Below are 18,812 nucleotides of genomic sequence, written 5' to 3' on the forward strand. Positions count from 1 at the left end.
CTCATACGCAGAACCTCTCACACACACACACCTCTCGCACACACAAACAGCAGCAGCAGGATATTGGGGTTCTTTGTGGCTGACCAAAGACATTTATTAGAGTTGTGGGGGGTGGGGGGTGGGGTTGGAGCTCCCGCTTGGAGGCTACAGTGCCTGTGAAAACACACAGTGGGGGCACTGCACACTTGGGAGGTCACGCCTCCCATGCTAATTTAGCACAGTTCGCTCACTGGGGCCAAACCAGGACTCGCGGACTATGAAATAACCTACAACTAGCAAACATGAATATATATAGACAGACACACATTTATAAATACACAAACACACATTATTCCCAATCCTTTACACAAAAACTCCTTTCTGCACCAAAATATACCACCAACTATTCCAAACAGATTAAAATATCAAATACAGTTTGTAGAATGCTGAAGGAACCTTGACATAATACATTCTTGGCTTGCCCAGAGATAATTAGCCATACTAAATTATTAAAAACAATCAAAAGTAAGTGCCATGTTTGTAGTTTTCCCCCCCTGCAGTAACGGGGCCTGATAAAAATGTACAATTATAGCCATTTAAGTAGAGCTAAATCTGCTAGAGCTCTCTGCGTATACATTACGGACTTTAAAAGAGCCAGATTTTCCAAGATATTCTGATATGGGTTTTCAGTCAAAATAAGCAGCAGACACAGATTTCTGCTGGGTTTAAAATAATGAGTCTAAACATGGCCAAGTTTCACTGCCTGAACAAATATGACTGGAGTTCATCTGGTCAGAAAAAGAAACCGCTACAAATACAGTAAAACTGGCTGTTAAATACTGGTAAGAACACTGACATAAAACATTCAGATGTGTTGAATTAGATAAATATCAATGCAGGTCTTGAACCCTTGCCAGGTCTCCATTCCATAGCCAAGGTTATTTTAAACATACAGAGCATCTCTGTGGATGATATTAATGCATGCTATCAGTCTCAGAGGAGTCACTGTTCTCACCGCTGCTACTGCTGGGGTCAGTATAGGAACAAACACCATTTTCATGGCTGTTCATCAGGTCTTGGATCTCAGTATGCCACCCCAGGATCTCTGCAAGTTTTCGGACCGAATCGGAGAGATCCCCCAGCTCCATGTAGTCGCCCCTCCTCAGGGGCCTCCGCTCGAAGGGCCCGACCGCATCGCGGTTCAGCAGCAGACGAGGCACTGTGGACTTTACGGTGTTAATCAGGCTGGCGAAGGGCTCAATCTGTCACAAAGCAGATTAAATGTCATAATTTTAGATTTTATAATATTAAGAACACATATATAAAGAAATGACTCAAGAATGCATTAAATTTATAAAGCAAAAGTAAAGACTTTCAATTCAAAGAATCCTGAAAAACAAAAAGCTTCAGTTTCCATAAAAAATATTAAGCAGCATAACAGTTTTCAACATGGATCATAAAAAAAATATATTGAGCACCAAATCAGCATATTAGAATGATTTCTGAGGAATCATGTGAAAGACTGGAGTAATGATGATTTGCCATCACAGAAATAGTCACATTTTAAAATATAGTAAATCAGAAAAGTTCTCTTCATTTGTAAGAATATTTCTAAATACTACTGTTTTGTTTTTGATTTACAAATATATATCTATACATCAGTAACCAAAATGCAGCTTTGGTAATGAGCACAAAAAGTAATGTATATATATATATATATATATATATATACACCCACACACTTGTATTTATTTATTCTTAATTTTGACATGTGGTGTAATACATTTTTTAAAAAGTACAAACGTTCCATTAATGCCATGTAAAAAAGGTTATTAAAAAATAACAAAGAACTCATAAAAGCTGTATGTAAAAGTTAATAAATTAATTAAAATCACCAAAACACGGTTTAAAATAAAGTGTAATAATCTCTCACTGCAAAAGAACTACAGTCAACTACACTTACAAAATAGATTTATATCCATTTTTTTATTGTTAATAATAATAATAAAGATTTTAAACCCACCTTTAAAGAAGTGCCCATGATCATGAGAAGGTCAGCTTTTGGGAAATCTTCAGCATGTTGAAAGTACTTTTCTGGCAGATCCTCTCCAAAGAAAACAACATTAGGTTTGACTGCCCCGGCACAAAAAGTACAGATGGGTACGTTGCCGTTCATTATAGCTTGCTAATAAAAAAGAATGGAAAATTATGTAGTGTGCTAAAACAGTGTGTAGTGATCTATGAGTGATCTAAATTACAAAATTGATTACCTTGGCTTCCTCTGCAGGATATGGCGTATAGCAGAGGTGACAGGCAGCAGTAGCAAAACTCCCATGAGCCTCCACGAGTTTGTCATCTGGGATACCGCACACTACAGACAGGGTTGAGAATATAACACTGCAATAACACTTTCAATGTTTGAATGGAGTTCCAAACTCTGTCATTTACTCCCCCTCAAGTTGTTCCAAACCTGTATGAATTTCTTTCTTCTGCTGAACAGAAAAGATGATATTTGAAAGAAGTTTGGGCCCTTGACTTCCGTAGCATTTTTTCCCCCATGCTATGGAAGTCAAAGGGGTCTCCCAACTGTTAGGTAACCCATATTCTTCAAAATTTATTTTCTGTTCAGCAGAAAAAAAGTAATTCATACAGGTTTGGAACAACGAAGGTGAGTAAATGACAATTTTTGGGTGAACTATCCCTTTTGAAATTGCGTTTTTGCATTACTAGCTGGTTGTCCTGCATCCTTAATAAACAAGCTACAATTAGGTCCAAAATGCAGCTGCTTGAGTTCTTACTAGGTCAAGAAAATATGATCATATAACACCAATTTTATTATCTCTACACTGGTTACCTATTAAGTTCCGTATCAATTACAAAGTATTGCTACTGACCTAGAAGGCCCTAAATGGTTTAGCACCTGTGCATTTAACTAATCTTCTATCGCCCTACAGACCATCATGCTCGTCTTTAAGGTCACAAAGCTCTGGCCTTTTGATAGTACCTAGAATATCTATGTCCACTAAAGGAAGGAGAGTGTTTTCACATTTGGCTCCTAAACTATTGGAATAGCCTTCCTGATAATGTTCAGGGCTCAGACTCACTCTCCTAGGCTAAAAAGATGCATCTCTTTAGCCTAGCATTCATATAATGCATCTCCTAACCTTATACAGCTATATCAGATCAAATGCACATGATTATCCTTGATTAATGTTATGAACAGCAGCTACGCTAATTATTTTCTATTTGCTTCTCTGTTTTATCTTGGGATGCCCATTCTGAGGTAACTAGAGAGTATGTCAGCTCCAGATTGGAGATCCAGCCTATTATGAAGACTTCAGATGCCCAACACCTGTGAAGAGACTGTGCCAACCCCCGCGAAGACTTCAGATGACGCAAACTCTGAATTGGCATGCACCAATGCTATATTTTCTAAATGTCAATCATTTGTTAACAAACAAGTATTTTTAGATTTTGTATATGTACATTTCTGAAATACATAACTTAGACAGTTACCTCTGATAACAGAACACTCTAAATTGTAATTGTGAAAAGCGCTACACAAATAAACGTGAGTTGAATTTTGAACTTTAATCTCACGCTTTTCAAGTCCATCGATGTTCTGAGTGTACATGCGGAGCAACAGGCCCTTCTGATGCAGCATACGGATGAAATAGTGAACGTAGTTTGGACGGTGGTGTCCAGGGTACAGCTCTTTAGCCAATGAGAAGAAAGGATGAGGATTGTCAGAGAAGTAGTCAATGTTAAAGATGGCCTCTGGATAAGGGATGTCATACTTCGCAAGGTTTGCATAAAGACCCGTCCCTGGTGTCCTGATATAGAGACAGTTGTTAACTGAGTGACATGATGATTTAGAGGTAGTTTAAAGGTTTTCAGTAAGTATCCACCTGAAGTCTGGTATACCGCTGGCTGTGCTGATACCTGCTCCAGCAACCACCACAATGTTTCGCACCCGTCCGAGCTTCATCATTCTGCCGATAGTTCCCAAAGCCTCGCGGGGGACAGAGCTGCCAGAGGCTGAGGAGAGAAAAGATTTGGTGCTGGGACTCTGGTAGGATTTCCCTTCCCTAAAAAGAAGGAAAAATGTTTAGAAAAATAAACAAACATAAAAATATTGAGTAGGGGTGTAACGATACATTGGTATGTCACGATTGAGATGTCACGATATTAAAAAAAATGTGTGTATTGATGTAAATGATATGATTCACGATACAGAGTTAGTTTTATCCAAAGCTCAGCTTACTGTATTTATAAGGTATAATCCACACAAAAATTTAATTTAATATCATGTAGTTTTAAAGCTATGATTTATTCAACTTTCAAACACAAATGAAGATATTTTTTATGAAACCTGAGAGATTTCTGTCCTTCCATTTAAAGTCCATTCCTTCAACTTAAAAGATCCAAAAATGTCATAGGCATCATAAAAATGATCAATCGAGTGGTCTAATCCAAATCCAAGTGTTCTGAAGAGACACGATGGCTTTATATGATGAACAGATTTACCACAACGCGCATACTGTAATAAACACGGACGTTCAAATAATTGTGTGACGCGCGAAAACACAAGAGTAAGTAATTGCAGAATTAATATTTTTGGATGAATTAACATTTAGTTTGGGTCTGGGAATAGTCATTTTGACATGCTTTCTTATGATTAGAACTGTGATTGATTGCATTGATCATCTGAAGCTCATACACTCACTGGAACAGCCTTCCTCAGTGAAATCGCAAACATCATTTAAATCACCACATTAGACTTAGTTTTAGTAGTATGATTATTCAAAGAGTTTTCGATGGTTTATTCTTGTATGTGTAGTGCATTAATAGCGCGAGAGGCGGGACATAGCGAGCACTGGGAGTGTGTGTGCGCGGTTTATCCAACGAATGCCTGCATTGAAAGCGCGAGTACTGCGTGAGAAGAAAATGAAAATGTACAGAGTTTCAATGCCATTAGCATTACTACATTAAACTACTAAATATAATGTATAATAATGCAATGGAGGAATAGTTGTGAGTCCTGATAATAAAACAACAACAATATTATTTCAATAATAATAAAAACACGTTTTGGCTTAAAATATCACAATAAGTATCGTATCATGAGTTCAGTACCGTGATTTGTATCGAATCGTGACATGAGTGTCTTGTTACACCCCTACAATTAAGCTTTAATTTATTTATTTTTAGTCATTTCAGCACTATTTTTTTCTTCTGTTGCAAAGGCAACGGTTCTAATTTGTTTTCCAAGTTTTTTTTAAGTCAGCATGAAACAGTTGTGATGGTAATTTTTTCCCTTTTCCAAAGTAAAAATGCCACTCAAACTAGAAAAAGTGGGTTTGTCCATTTAATGAACATGCTCAAACAAGAGAGAACCAACAAATAATTTTGTCAGATGAATACCTTAACCAAGTTTAGAATTTTATTTTTCCTTAATATTTAAAAAAAATACTCTCATATTTTGATAATTTAATCAATTTTAGGGCCATACAAAATAAATATCTCATTTGGACATTTATTTCTTTGCCACTAATGTATGTTTTACAAATGCTTAAATCTTGCTTGGAAAACAAGCTTTTGTAATTTCTGATTGTTTGCTGGAAAGCATAACATAAGGATGTGGCATCTCACCGTGCTAACAAGGCCTGCTGTTCACTCACGCTCATTAGGCTGAGATCATCAACAAGGCCTGAATCTGTAGGTTTAGTGCGCTGAGAGTCCTGAGTGGTGATGATAGAACTGCGGGTCACCCTGGTGACGCCAGGCGGATTGATCCTTCTGTCCCTACTCGACTTCGCCTTGCTCATGGTGACACCTGGAAAGACACATTTAAAGGTGCTCTTATGTAACTTTTCTACTAAAATGAATCCTTTTTTTATTGCCTGTGTGTGAAGGGGTTGTAATCACACATTAAAATGATCCACTTGTCGAGTTTTGCTATTACCTCTGAAGGCCAGTATTCCTATTTCTATGTGAAGTCTCCGGGTCGGATTTACCGCGAAATCCAACGGATGTGACGTGCATGCGCGCTCTCGAGCCTCTCTCCTTATATACAGTCTATTGTAGATGGTCAGGGAGTTACGTCCTGTTAAAGGCGCGCGTTTTTCGGCTTATATCTCAGTCAATATTTGATCAATATTCCCAAGACTCTAATCGTTCGTAGTGCTGGACGGGGCCTTTCAAACCCCGAGCCCACCCCCGAGGTCCAACTCGCCCTGCTCCCTGAGTTATAGCCGTTCGAAATCGGGGGTCCCAGCGAACGGCGATCCGGTAGGGGGCATCCCCGAGGCCCGCCACTCTAGCGTTCGGGCAAGGGTTCCCCTGGGACCTCCTACCCCGAATTTGAGCTCTCTGGGTCTTTGCGTTCCAGAGATACGAGCGATTTTCTTCTGAGATCGTGACGTCACCGGCGTCCGCAATTTTGCAGCGCGCCCGATGGTTTTCTGCTAATATCTCCACGAAAACACCAAAAACTATGGAACTTATATGGTTCTTTTCAGCTCGACTAGATGGTCCCAACGAGCTCGGTGCTCGCCGAATCCGTCAAGTATTCGCCGAGATATTTGCGTAATAGACGGTATTGTCTATGAGTTCGAGCACGAGCGCTCTTGTAAAATTTGGTTGCAATCTGAAACATCACCACTAGAGGCCGCTAAAAGTTACGTAGAGCACCTTTAAGTTTATTGGTGTAAGTTTTCATTTCTAAAAGTAAAGCAAGATTTTAGAAGGAAATATCAGTCCTTGCAAGGCTGCAATATTAAGCAAGCTTAGATTTTATGCAATGCTGTAACTTACTTGCTGATGTGCAAATGTAGCTATAGCTCAAGAAAACTGCATATATTTTCATATACATTAAAGGGGTGGTTCAGGATTTTGGACATCGGACCTCATTTCCAAGTTTGCCTGGGTGTTATTTATCAGAGGAGACAGTTTTCAAAAAAATTCATCCAGTTCTTCCAGTTTGTAGTTCGCCGGTGCTATGCTAGCGCAAGTCAACAGTATCTGCTAACCTGCCGTTAAAAACAGTTTTACCCACTCCACCAAAAGCAAATCAATTATAATACCAGACTATCGATGTAAATGTCTGTTGAGAGAATAATGTTAGAAATCAAAGTACCCTTTCATCGCATTGCAATAGTTATACTTTGTTCCCTGTATTTATTAGCACAGTCTACAGCAACGGCGGAGTCATATTAAGTTACCTAGGCAACCGAGAGAGGTAGAGAGAGGTAGTACAGTAGTCCCGACTGTAGTGCGCTTCTGTGATTACTTTTCGGCGCAGTACTACTAATCGAAACAAAGTAAAATTCCGCCGCTGCTGAGAAACTAGTTCCTGTAAATGTAATGCGATCATTGAGATGCAAGAGTACTTTGATTTCTAACATTATCAACAGACATTTACATCGAAAGTCTGCCGTTATAATTTATTTGCTTGTGGTGTACTGTGGAGTGGGTAAAACTGCTTTTAATGGCAGGCTAGCAGTTACCGTTGACTCACGCTAGCCTAGCACCGGCGAACTATGCAACTCAAAGGACTGGATGAAATTTTTTGAAAACTGTCTCCACTGATAAATAACACCCAAGCTAACTTGGAAATGAGGTCCGATGTCCAAAATCCTGAACCACCCCTTTAAGGATTGAGTTGACCCCATATAAGAACGATTTCTGAAGGATCAAGTAGGCTAACTGTAACACTGAAGACTGGAGTAATTGCTGCTGAAAATTCAACATTGCCATCACAGCAACAAATTACAATTTAAAAATGTATTAAAAAAAATGTAATCAAATAAATGCAGCTTTCGTGAGCATAAGAGATTTTCATAAACAAAATCTTACCAACCCTGGTATGCATGTGTGAGTATGTTTTTACAGTACCTTGTAAATGCTGTAACTATGTCTTTAAATAAAATTTGTTCTAATAACAGGGAAAAGAAATATATAGTATATATATATATAAAATAGGAAAAGTTGCACTTTTTTTAAAAGACATGTTTTTAGAAGACACTTTTAAAAGAGATGACATGAATTGCTAGTTGCTTTTTTCTTTTACCTTTCTTAATCCACCCATCACAATATTTAAAGTGTAATTAAAATCATAGCAGAGCTCTGCTGTGTCCTGCCTTTGGCTGGCGAAAAGCTTCAACGTATTAAAACTGTCAAGCCCCAACAAAGCTAATGGTTGTAATATATTTAATGTCCCCCTCCACTTTCGTTCAACAGCCCACAGCTGTGGCAGCTTTACAGCTCGGGGAAGGGGAACGGGTACAAGAGGTGTGTGTGTGGGGGGTGAAAGTGTCCAGGATTGACTGTGTGTCAACAAACCCAGCTGGAGGAGAAAGGAGGAGGCCATTTAGACCAAAAAAAGGAGAGTGAATGGAGACAGATGATGCAGAGGTAGAATCCAATAAAGAGAGTTTGTGGGAAGCGAGAGGTGAGGAAGATGCCTGGAGCCTTGAGAGGACATTTCTCAAGCCTTTGACATCTTCTAAGGATGAATGACGGACAGTGACTGGGACAGACAGAGAAGGAGTGAGAGAATAAAAGGTAAGAGGGAATACAAAGAAATACATGCAATAAAACAAGGCCTGCGTCACAGCATACAAATGCGATAAGACGGGCCTTTCAACGACGCACCTTATCACAGCCGAAAGGGACACTGTTAGCACAATGACAATGGGGCAGTGTTCGGAGTGATAAACAACTACCAGGGGCCGCAGGATGCAGATGAGTGTGAACAAAATCTGGCAACCTGCAAAACAAGAAAGACCCACTATAACCGGCCATGACTCAATTCAACTCACTGGTGTCTTAACGGACAAAGCTATAGCTGCAGATGAAATTGAATCAGTCAATTGTTGGCCATTTAATCTTTTTAAGCCCATCAAGGCAAGTCCTTATGAGATTCCCCTCTCCCACTTCCAATGGTGTAATGGCTACTCCTGAGGAACTATTAAAAACTACAGGGAATGGGAGGTCACTGCCTTTGACTCCCCGCTAACCACAGAGACACTGCTGTGCACATCCAATATTTCACAGCTGAGGTTATTAAGACTCGCACAGACATCTACAGTACAATGCGTTTCTCTGTTCTATCAAAGTCAAGGACTCAGAATGCATTAAAAAAAACTTGTCCTGAAGTGGGAAGCCTTAAAAAAAAAAAGTCTTAATATTCATGACTTTAAGACATTATTTTTACCAATTCATAGTTATATTTTAACAGTAATAATGAAATCCAAAAATACCAAACTAGCAGCTAATAATAAAAACAACTATTATTATTATGCCACTACTTTGATTAAAAACATTAATTATTTTTGGATAAATTGTTAACAATAACAACAATTATTATTGTTTCTATAATTATTAATAGCCATTAGTTTGATAAATTATTAAATCTCTATATTAATACAATTATAGAAAATAAAATTAATCATTTGTTTTAAAATATGTATATATATATATATATATATATATATATATATATATATAACGGCTGTCAAACGATTAATCGCGATTAATCGCATCCAAAATAAAAGTTTGTGTTTACATAATATATGTGTGTGTACTGTGTATAATTATTTTTAATACATAAATACCCAAACATGCATGTGTATTTAAGAAATATTTGCATGTATATACTGTATATAGACTGAATGTAGCCTATATATAATGTATATTTTATATAAATATAAACATTTTATATATAAATAACATATTTTTCTTAAATATATACGTGTGTGCATTTATATACAAAATAATTATACACAGTACACACACATATATTATGTGAACACAAATTTTTATTTTGGATGCGATTAATCGTGATTAATCATTTGACAGCTCTAATATATATATATATATATATATATATATATATATATATATATATATATATATATATATATATATATTATTAATATATGATTGCCATTAGTTTGATAAATGATTCACTATATTTTGATAAATCATAAATAAATGATCATTATTATTATTGATGTTATTACAATTATTATTATTATTATTTGTGTAGAAAAAAACTAGTTTGTTAAATTAAAATACTTTTAATAAAATGGATCATTTTGGTACTTGATTATGATTGTCTGGGACATGTTCGAAGCCGTAAAAATACTCTATAAACACAACAGTGTAAAAGTAGCCCAATTCCACAGGAAAACCACGGACTCTGCAACACTGTTGCTGAGTCGCTGTTCTGCCTTGTGCCTAACAACTGTGCCCTACGAACATGAAAACTTAAGATACATTTTTTTTAGTGCACTATGCCCATGCATACATTCCTGTTAACTAACGCTCACTATGGAGAGGAGGCAAAAAACAAAACACTATTTTGGCCTATTTTGAAAAAAATAAGGAAACATCCAGTCAAACAACATGGAAACCTAAATCTGCTGTCTAACAGAGACTTCACCAATCATAGGCACAGGGGCTTCTCTCCAAAGAAGAGGGAAAAACCAACATGACCAGTGGTGTGACTGAAACCATGGAGAAGAGGTTAGCAACGGGCAGTCAGGGCAGGAATGAGCTGGCTGTCAGACTCAGAGTTAGTAAGACAGCACAGAGTCATTGTGCTGATATTAGCACACATCTCTGGCCTCTCACTGCAGACAAATTGAGCTTAATTAGTTGAGCTGTTTGTCGATAAGCAGCTAAAAAAAGACTAAGATAGAAAATTAGTTTAGTATGGAATGTTATGCTCATTTATTCTCAGGGGGGATAGCTGTTTCTAGGCCTGTCTTAGTACTGTCAGATTTTCAAAAATATATTTTTTTAAAATTGCTTTAATGTCTATATTCTTGCACACAGCTATTTTTTTGTTTTGTTTATTATCTTTTTATCTCTGCTGCCCCCTATTGTGGAGACACTGTTACAGTCTCCATGAGGGCCAGCAGGTCAGTAAGTCAGTGTAGGGGTTTTATTAAGCAAGGGTACACTAAATTGATTAAAAGTGACAGTAGAATCTTTTACAAAGAATTTTCTAGTATGGGGGGGGTATTTGTCAGACTGATTGATTGATACAACCCCATAACTTGAGCAGGTTCTTTTTAAAGAGACATACATAAGATCCTCATGAGACGGGAGTTATTTACAAGTGTATGTTTAAACGTGCAGTCCTCAAAGAGTGATTTTATTGTGAAATTGTTTTTATGTCATCATCACATTAAAATCAAAAACAGAGAGTGGTGCAGAAACAATATTACAAACTACCAATGACAATCAGCACACTGTTCAGAAGGCCTAATGTTATTAAATGCTGCCACTCAGTGGCCAAAGTACAGTGAAATGAAGGAGCAGCGTTCAATATTAGAACTTTTTAAAGTATCTCAAGTAATTGTCTATTTGTGAATTCAAACCAGTTAGGGCAGAGATGCCCAATCCTGCTCCTGGACATCTACTTGCCTTCAGAGTTCAGCTCAAACCCTGATTCAACACACCTGTCTGTAATTATCAAGTTTCTCACCAAGAACTTATTTAGATGGTTCAGGTATGTTTGTTCAGGGTTGGATCTGAAGTATGGAGGAAGGCAGATCTCCAAGAACAGGATTGGGCACCCCTGAGTTAGGGGATAGAAATTAATGCAAAGCTATCAGTATCAACATAAATCACTAAAAGAATTGCTTACTGGTCATTTCTTCCATAGAAACACAACTGGGGCCACATTTCATAAACACTTTTTTGTTTTCCATTTAAACTACAGTAGATAAAGTAAACTTATATTATTATGAATATATTTTAAGATAAAGTCAGGTCTGGAATCAGGGATAAGGGCAAACAAAATCTGTATATAAAATGGATTTGAAAAAGTAGCAAAGAAAGTAAATGAAGGCTTGGTCATAAGCTTTCTAGAACATTTTATATGCATGTATATGTGCAAGCAATTAAGCCTCCGTCTGGTTTTAAAATAGAAATAGCAAACAATACTCTGCATTATAATACACATGAGCAGAACATCCGTGACCATGCACAATCCCGTTCTTTATGTCTCGCTTGGTTGATCAATAATCTGCACATTCATTCATTACACTGTGTAATGAGCTGCAAGTGAACATTATTACAGTGTAACGTTAGCCAATGACGAAACGCTGCATTAATATGACCATATCAAAACTGCCCATTGCTCATGATTAAAACATAATATTTGACGGCCACAAAAAGCTAGAATATCAGATTTTTTGCTAAAAACTTGGAATATGCTTTTTAAAGGTTAAATATCTAGGATATGAAGCCTAAAACTAAATAATTAGTTACTTGCCTTATTTATTTACCCGACTGAGGAAGAAGGGAAGACAGTCAACACGAACTGCAGCGAATCGATATGATAAATCTGGCGACAAAATAACAGATTGCGAATTAATTACATATCCACGTGATGTCTACTGCAAACTGAATACCATATTTGAGTCTAAACATAAACAAGTCCGTTCCCGCAAAACATTACAAGCTGCGTGACAATACAGGAAATACGTCATTTTATGAATAAGGGCGGGAAACCACCCCTGTGACAGCTGCTGCAGATCATCAGCCAATAAGAGCTGCTGGTTTTTGTTAAAACACCTGTTTACATGCAATCCGTAGTTTATTTGCCAACCGCCATAAAATACCTAAAGAAGAAGAAGAATCCACAGTGTAGTCTTTTAGTAACAGTTTATGTCTCTGTTAAAGGGTAAAGTCAAGAGCAGGATCTCTATGATAGGGTGACCAACAGTCCTGTTTCCCCAGGACATGTCCTGTTTTCACGTCCTGGCTGTTTTTTGTGATGAAATGATGAAAATGTCCTGGTTTTCAAAAAACTGCTGGGAAAGATCAGCTCTACAGCAAAATATAGATGGGCAAACAAGGAGGATGAGGAAGAAAAACAGGATAAAGAGGAAGAAAACTAAAGATATAAATATATTTTGTTAGTTCGTTTTTGTAAGAGCAATCTTTGTTCAATTTGGAGGTATTTCTTTTAAATATTTATTATTAATATATTTATTTTTCTAATACAGAAGAGACATTATTTCTATCATTATTTCATTCATTATTTTTGAAACCTGTCATAATAAAACATGTTGAGTAACCTCTGAGAAGCCTATCTGAATTTGTGTCTTGTAATATAACAATTTTCTATCCATACAGAGGAGGCATAGCCTACTTTAAATGTATTGAAATTTATAAGGCATCTTTGAGTAAACTTCGAGTATCATTTGAGTATCTGTTTGCCGGGCCGAGTGTCCTGGTTTTTGGTAATCAAAATATGGTCACCCTACTCTATGACTTATAATAAAATAGTACTTCCTCTAGGGTTGGCCAAAATTTTGATTTAAAGCAACACTAAGTAAGATTTTTTACCTTAAAATAATGTTTCCAAAATCGTTTCAGTGGTTCATCAAGTCGTAACAGGGTGAAAGGCACTTATGCCTCCGCTTTGCAGTCCTATATCTGCTATAACCACAAGATTTCCAGACCGGGTCGAGTTTCTGTAGTTCTAAAGAGACATAAGAAAATGGACAATTCTGCTTCCAACCTGTAGGACGACCGCAGAGGAAAAGTTACTTGGTGTTGCTTTAAAAACTGACTCCCTTTTAGTTCGTGAGAAAATTAGCCACCAGCGTCCATTATAGGTTGAATTGAAAAGTGGAATTTACAATTCAAGAAAATAAAACAATCTTACAACAAACAATAGTTAGGTGTTCTTTTCAGTTTCCATCTTGTCAATACGCTTCATGTGGTTTGGTTTTATATATAGTCTCTGGAGTAAATTAGTGCATGGTTGTTGTTGTTGTTTTGCATGTGCATGGTCCAAATTAATGTATGAGCTATATAAAATATACCAGTGAAATATCAAACATTGATTATTTTATCAGTAAGATATTGATGATTGACTTTTGAATTATTGAAAAATAATGCAGGTGGTAATGTAGCCATAAGTCACAAAGTGGTATCATTCTGAAGGGGTTTATTTTGAGATAATGAGCAGGTATGTACATTATACCACGTATTAAAGTTAACAAATAAAGACATGGACCAGAAATAATGGTTAGAAAATTATAGGCGTATTAGCGGAGAATAGTGAGAGCACCATGTTGGAAGTATAAAACAGATTTCAAGGATGAGCAGTCAGTTATAGTGTTGCCCTGGACAAGAGTCATTATTCAGAGATGGTTCATTGTTAAATGTTGTGATTATATTGCAATTTTCCATAAAATGTTTTCAGAAATACCACATATGTTGTGTGAATGATAAACGTAAACCTGTTTATACAGGTAATTGAAAATGAATGTATTTTTTAAACCACTTAAAGCAGTGACGTTAATTTGAATTTCATTCCATTTTAACTCAAAAAGGAATTGCAATTCCACTGTACATCATGTTCAAATTAATATTTGAATTTAAAAGGCATTCTTAATTCGATTCTGAATAGCACACGACCCTAAACAATCATTTAATGCTTTCGGATTCACCTTCACAAAAAATCAGCAGGAAAATTGGTAAAGCTGGTCATTTTCTGACAGGACATTATTCACCTACATTTTAACCCTAAAACAACACAATGGGCTATTCAAAGTACAGGTAAAGCACCTTTGAGAAAAATCAATAAGGGAGGTTTCTTAACAGCACATTGAGCCCTATTTTTACAGACTTTTACTAGAGTTAATTATAAAGTGAGTATAATCACTTTTCACTTTTAGTTCTCACTTTGCAGTCCATTCTCACAAGTTGTTTCAAAGAGACAAGTTAGCTGATCCATATGTCAATTATCTGGTCAAGTGGACAGAGCAAAGATAAACCCTTCATTTTCATCATACTTTACATACAGGCAAAGCATGGAGTCATTTCACACACCAGAGGGGTATGAACTAGAAAGAAACGTCACTTCCTCTTCTATGTGTCCACACTGGTACGTGGTTAAAAACAGCTAGGACGCCACGTACACGTTATTCAAAGATAGGTCTTTATAAGAAAAGTCTTGTCAGGTCCCAGATCTATCGTCATTTTAGCGTGTGTCTTTTTGAATTGCTGAAGGGAGCACCATATTTTTCCTTTGGAACAAACAAGGGGTGGAGACAGAAGTTTCCAAATTGATCTGCAGAAGTTTACAGCAGCAAACTTCTAACACAGTAGGTAAGTTATACACTACAGCTGGCAAAGTTTTCCTCTTGCATGTTATACAGTGGGTTGTTGATATTTCCTTCTTGTTATATGATGTGATTCACAAGAGCTTTATCGACAGACAATGGCTGGATTGTCTAGTAGTGTGTATCTCTTACCTAACGTCATGTAACTGTCGTTTAATGAGCTGCCGCCCTGTTTTCGTGTAATTTTCTTCAAAGCTATCATTTTCTCCTCCTGGTTAACATGTTTTCTTCGAAAGGGGTTTATAAAGGTTTATAAAACCCAATCTCCTTTTTGTTGTTTCCTACCTAACGCTTAATGTTAATGTGAAATAAAACAACGAGTTAATTTATGTGCAGGTTATTATTATTCATTCCCGGGGAAAGAAAATACTTCTCTCAAAACCGCCACGTCAGATTCAGAAACAGAAAAGGTTTATAGCGACGTTCGATTCACGAATGAATCATTCTTTTGAATCGTTTGAAACTGAAAGAATCCCTCCGAGTGGTTCTAGAGTTACGTATTTATTTCAAATAAAACGGACTGGATATATGTTTATTACTTGATATTACACAGTGTTACACTGGATACTTTAATTTAATGTAAAACATTTTTTTTAAACCTATTAGGCTAAATGTAAGTCTAAATTATTTTGTTTTTATGAGTCATGGCTGCAACAGACTGAACCTCAGAAACATAATGAATCGTGTCTGTCGGTGACCACGTAATGATGTAATTGGACCAGGGCATAAAATAATTGATTTTTTTTCAACCTGTTCTTTTAAATTCGAAAGAACCGATTCAATGACACGAGTCTGACTACCTTTACTAATACTATAATGATGTAGGCCTACTTGTTCCAGTTGTTACGTCATAAAGTTGCTTCAAGACCCTGATGTTCTAACACTCATTTCCACTCAATCTATGATTGCTTACGTGTAACTGTACACGTATTAATATACTGTTCAATGAGCTATCTTTTATCTTTATTGTCCCGAGTAAATGTCCCAATATATGACTTCAGAATAATAAATTATTAAAATGAAGTTCTGAATCACAGCTGCTATGTTAATATTTAATTATGATTTCTTAATTTCACTCATGTTCATATGGTTTACTAATGAAAATAAATATTTCTAATTTCAATTTAATATTAATATATTTCTTATTATTGCTTCAAGCCATTTATGAGCCTTGGTATGGTAATTCCCATATGCAGTAATTTTATTTGTCTTAAAATAGTCCCGTGTACCTGTTCTCAATATTTGCTGCAATGTTAACAGGGTGGTGCATGTTACATTTTGTTGACAGAGTAAACTGGTCCTCCTGGTCCTATGTTGATGTTTGTTGGGTTGATGAAGCCCACATTTAGTCCCAACCTTTCACCTGGTTTTCTGTGTCTGTCCCGCCCAGATGCTTAGAAGACATATTAGAATATGTTCTGTGGAAAATGAATAAGTGACTGCCACATTTTCTAACTGCCACATCTTGTTTGTATTTTTTTTTATGCAGAGTAAAAATGAGTGAAACAAACCAGCAACAGGATGAGTTACCTGCATACATGAAAGATGAGCCTCCAACAGGTACTGGAAGTTATTCTGACATTTCATATCAGAGTGACTTGCCACAGTTATACCTCCTTGCAACAACCAAGCTTGTATCTTAGCATAGTCATGCTAAATGAATCATTTTACAGCTGTCCTGTGTACATCTTCATTCTAGAGAATGATAACCCTCTCTGCCACATAGTGGTGCTCTTGCACAATCAAAGACTGACACTGCCCTGTATTTTCTTAATTGTCATATGTAGTAGATCTGTAGAAGAAGATTATTGAAGTAAATTTTTCTATAAAATGCAAATCAGTTTTTCTTCTTCACAATTTTAAATGTAATTAATTGTTACTTTGTTTCTTTGTATTTTTTGTGTGAAATTTACTAGCAATTTCTGAGTGAAAAAATAGTTTCTACACCTTTATTTTTTCAGTGCATAGTAATAGATGGGGTTATAAAATGTTGCTCCAAAAAACTGTTTAGACACTAATATATGATTGGCATTGCTTTAGATGACAAATTTTCAAATCAACTGGCATTTATTTTAATGCAAGATGCCACAAGCACACTCTTCAAGCAAAATATTTCACAAAATAGGTTTGCGTTTTAAATGATAAACTGTTCATATGCATAAATAAGTGAAATCATGCATATTGTTCATCAGAAATATATTGCCAGCTACTCTTTTTGTTCCATTTATTGAAAGTGAAAGCTACAATTAAAGTATGAAATTAAATTAAGTAATAATAACTTGTAATTGAAATGTGGATAGTATTTTTAATTGTATGTAGGGATTCACATGATCATTTTATTTTGGTTACACTTTATTTTATGGTGTCTTTCTTACAGTGTAATTATACCTTTTAAGTACTGACTAATATTAATTAAGAACATGCATTTACTATAGGGTTAGGATTATGGTTTGGTTTAGCTGCATGCAATTATGCATTATTTACTGCTATTATGACAGTTAATGTAACAAGGACACTGTACAATAAAGTGTTTTTTTTTATTACATTTTTTAGACTAGACCGCTGCTCCATTATCTTTTGTGATGATATTTTTAGTATTAACATTTTCTTTTATTTCCTGTAGATACCAACAAAGGCCATCCCCAACCCCAGCCTGGCATGTTCTCCAGGGTGGCCGGTGGTCTGTTCAGTGTCACGAAGGGGGCCGTTGGGGCCACAGTGGGCGGAGTCGTCTGGGTTGGAGGGAAAGGCCTTGATCTCACGAAAACTGCTGTTACCTCAGTTGCGTCTGTGCCAGCGATGGGGGTGGGGCTTGTGAAGGGCAGCGTGTCTGCTGTGGCTGGTGGCGTGAGCGCCGTCGGCTCTGCCGTTGCCAGCAAAGTTCCCATTGGCGGAGGCAAGAAGAAGGACAAGTCTGATTGAATCACATGGCTCTGGGGTACATTTGTCAGAAGCATCTGCATCGTGTCTTCTTTGACTCCTGAGCGAGTTGATTGTGGAGTTCATGCTTGCATGTTCATGCTTACGAGCATATTTGGACCAAATCCGTCTGCCTGACTGGACCAACAAAACGTCATTCGTAAGCTGGGTGGCCTTCATCTGCTCAATGTGTTCTATTGGAATATGACATTAAGTGTGTGTTGTATTGAGAGTCAAACTGTTTATCTCTGAACTATGAAGTATTACATTGCTGACCAGAGATTGATATGTGGTATTCTAAATGTTCCGTTTGTGCTTTCCTGAGCACACAAAGGCACATGGTTTGTGTCTGTGACCATACATGCAAAAAATCTCATATGTTTTAAACACACCTTACAGTTGAATTGCTGCAAGCAGGTAGGAATGAAGTTGAAAATCAATCAAGTGTTCCTCAAGGTGCTATTGGGGGAAAATCACAGACTGTGGGGTGCTGATGGTGGCGTCCATCCATCTGATCGAGTGTTTGTGAGATGACTTACTTTGTGCCTGTGGGGTCCACGTCGATCCATGCTGTCCTCACACAACTCCAGTGATCCTGTGTCCCTTGAAAAACAGAGAAACCTTAAATCTGAATGCTCATAGTACTGGTTTTTTTTTTTTTTTTTTTTGGGAAACGTGTGATAATCCACATCGAAACATCAAGTTTTGATGACTGTATTCCAAAACCCAGTGACATTTTCTTTTCTGTGTCATTCTATT

At 36.8% G+C, this 18,812-nt stretch overlaps 2 protein-coding genes across 3 annotated transcripts; one reads left to right on the plus strand and one right to left on the minus strand.

The window, feature by feature from the left end:
• Window positions 1-860: 860 nt before the first annotated feature.
• Window positions 861-8,999, minus strand: si:dkey-103i16.6 (uncharacterized protein LOC557125 homolog). 2 transcript variants are annotated; one of them, XM_056261243.1, is made up of 7 exons: window positions 8,635-8,999; window positions 5,632-5,815; window positions 3,888-4,067; window positions 3,580-3,812; window positions 2,250-2,350; window positions 2,003-2,164; window positions 861-1,241 (listed from the first exon to the last, which is right to left on the minus strand). In XM_056261243.1, exons 2-7 carry the CDS (start codon window positions 5,805-5,807, stop codon window positions 954-956), a joined length of 1,140 nt encoding a protein of 379 aa, XP_056117218.1. In that variant the 5' UTR covers window positions 5,808-5,815; window positions 8,635-8,999; the 3' UTR covers window positions 861-953. The 2 variants fall into 2 exon arrangements, with proteins under 2 accessions (XP_056117218.1, XP_056117217.1); XM_056261242.1 differs by lacking the exon at window positions 8,635-8,999 and adding an exon at window positions 8,323-8,605.
• Window positions 9,000-14,864: 5,865 nt separating this feature from the next.
• On the plus strand, window positions 14,865-18,237 carry tmem263 (transmembrane protein 263). Its single transcript, XM_056261244.1, has 3 exons — window positions 14,865-15,116; window positions 16,624-16,694; window positions 17,758-18,237. Exons 2-3 carry the CDS (start codon window positions 16,631-16,633, stop codon window positions 18,054-18,056), a joined length of 363 nt encoding a protein of 120 aa, XP_056117219.1. The 5' UTR covers window positions 14,865-15,116; window positions 16,624-16,630; the 3' UTR covers window positions 18,057-18,237.
• The last annotated feature ends 575 nt before the right edge of the window (window positions 18,238-18,812 follow it).

This window comes from Rhinichthys klamathensis, unplaced genomic scaffold (assembly GCF_029890125.1).
Source record: "Rhinichthys klamathensis goyatoka isolate OS25496 unplaced genomic scaffold, OSU_Roscu_1.1 h1tg000181l_1, whole genome shotgun sequence".
Taxonomy (NCBI): Eukaryota; Metazoa; Chordata; class Actinopteri; order Cypriniformes; family Leuciscidae; genus Rhinichthys; species Rhinichthys klamathensis.

What these genes read in the sequence shown, in the direction of transcription:
- si:dkey-103i16.6 (XM_056261242.1), bottom strand. Translation starts at nt 8,350, where the DNA reads ATGGCCTCCTCCTTTCTCCTCCAGCTGG. An exon ending in AGCGGTATACCAGACTTCAG is followed by an intron (nt 3,813 to 3,887) that starts GTGGATACTTAC and finishes TCTCTATATCAG; the next exon opens with GACACCAGGGACGGGTCTTT. An exon ending in CATCGATGGACTTGAAAAGC is followed by an intron (nt 2,351 to 3,579) that starts GTGAGATTAAAG and finishes CCCTGTCTGTAG; the next exon opens with TGTGCGGTATCCCAGATGAC.
- tmem263 (XM_056261244.1), top strand. Translation starts at nt 16,631, where the DNA reads ATGAGTGAAACAAACCAGCAACAGGATGAGTTACCTGCATACATGAAA. An exon ending in GAAAGATGAGCCTCCAACAG is followed by an intron (nt 16,695 to 17,757) that starts GTACTGGAAGTT and finishes TATTTCCTGTAG; the next exon opens with ATACCAACAAAGGCCATCCC.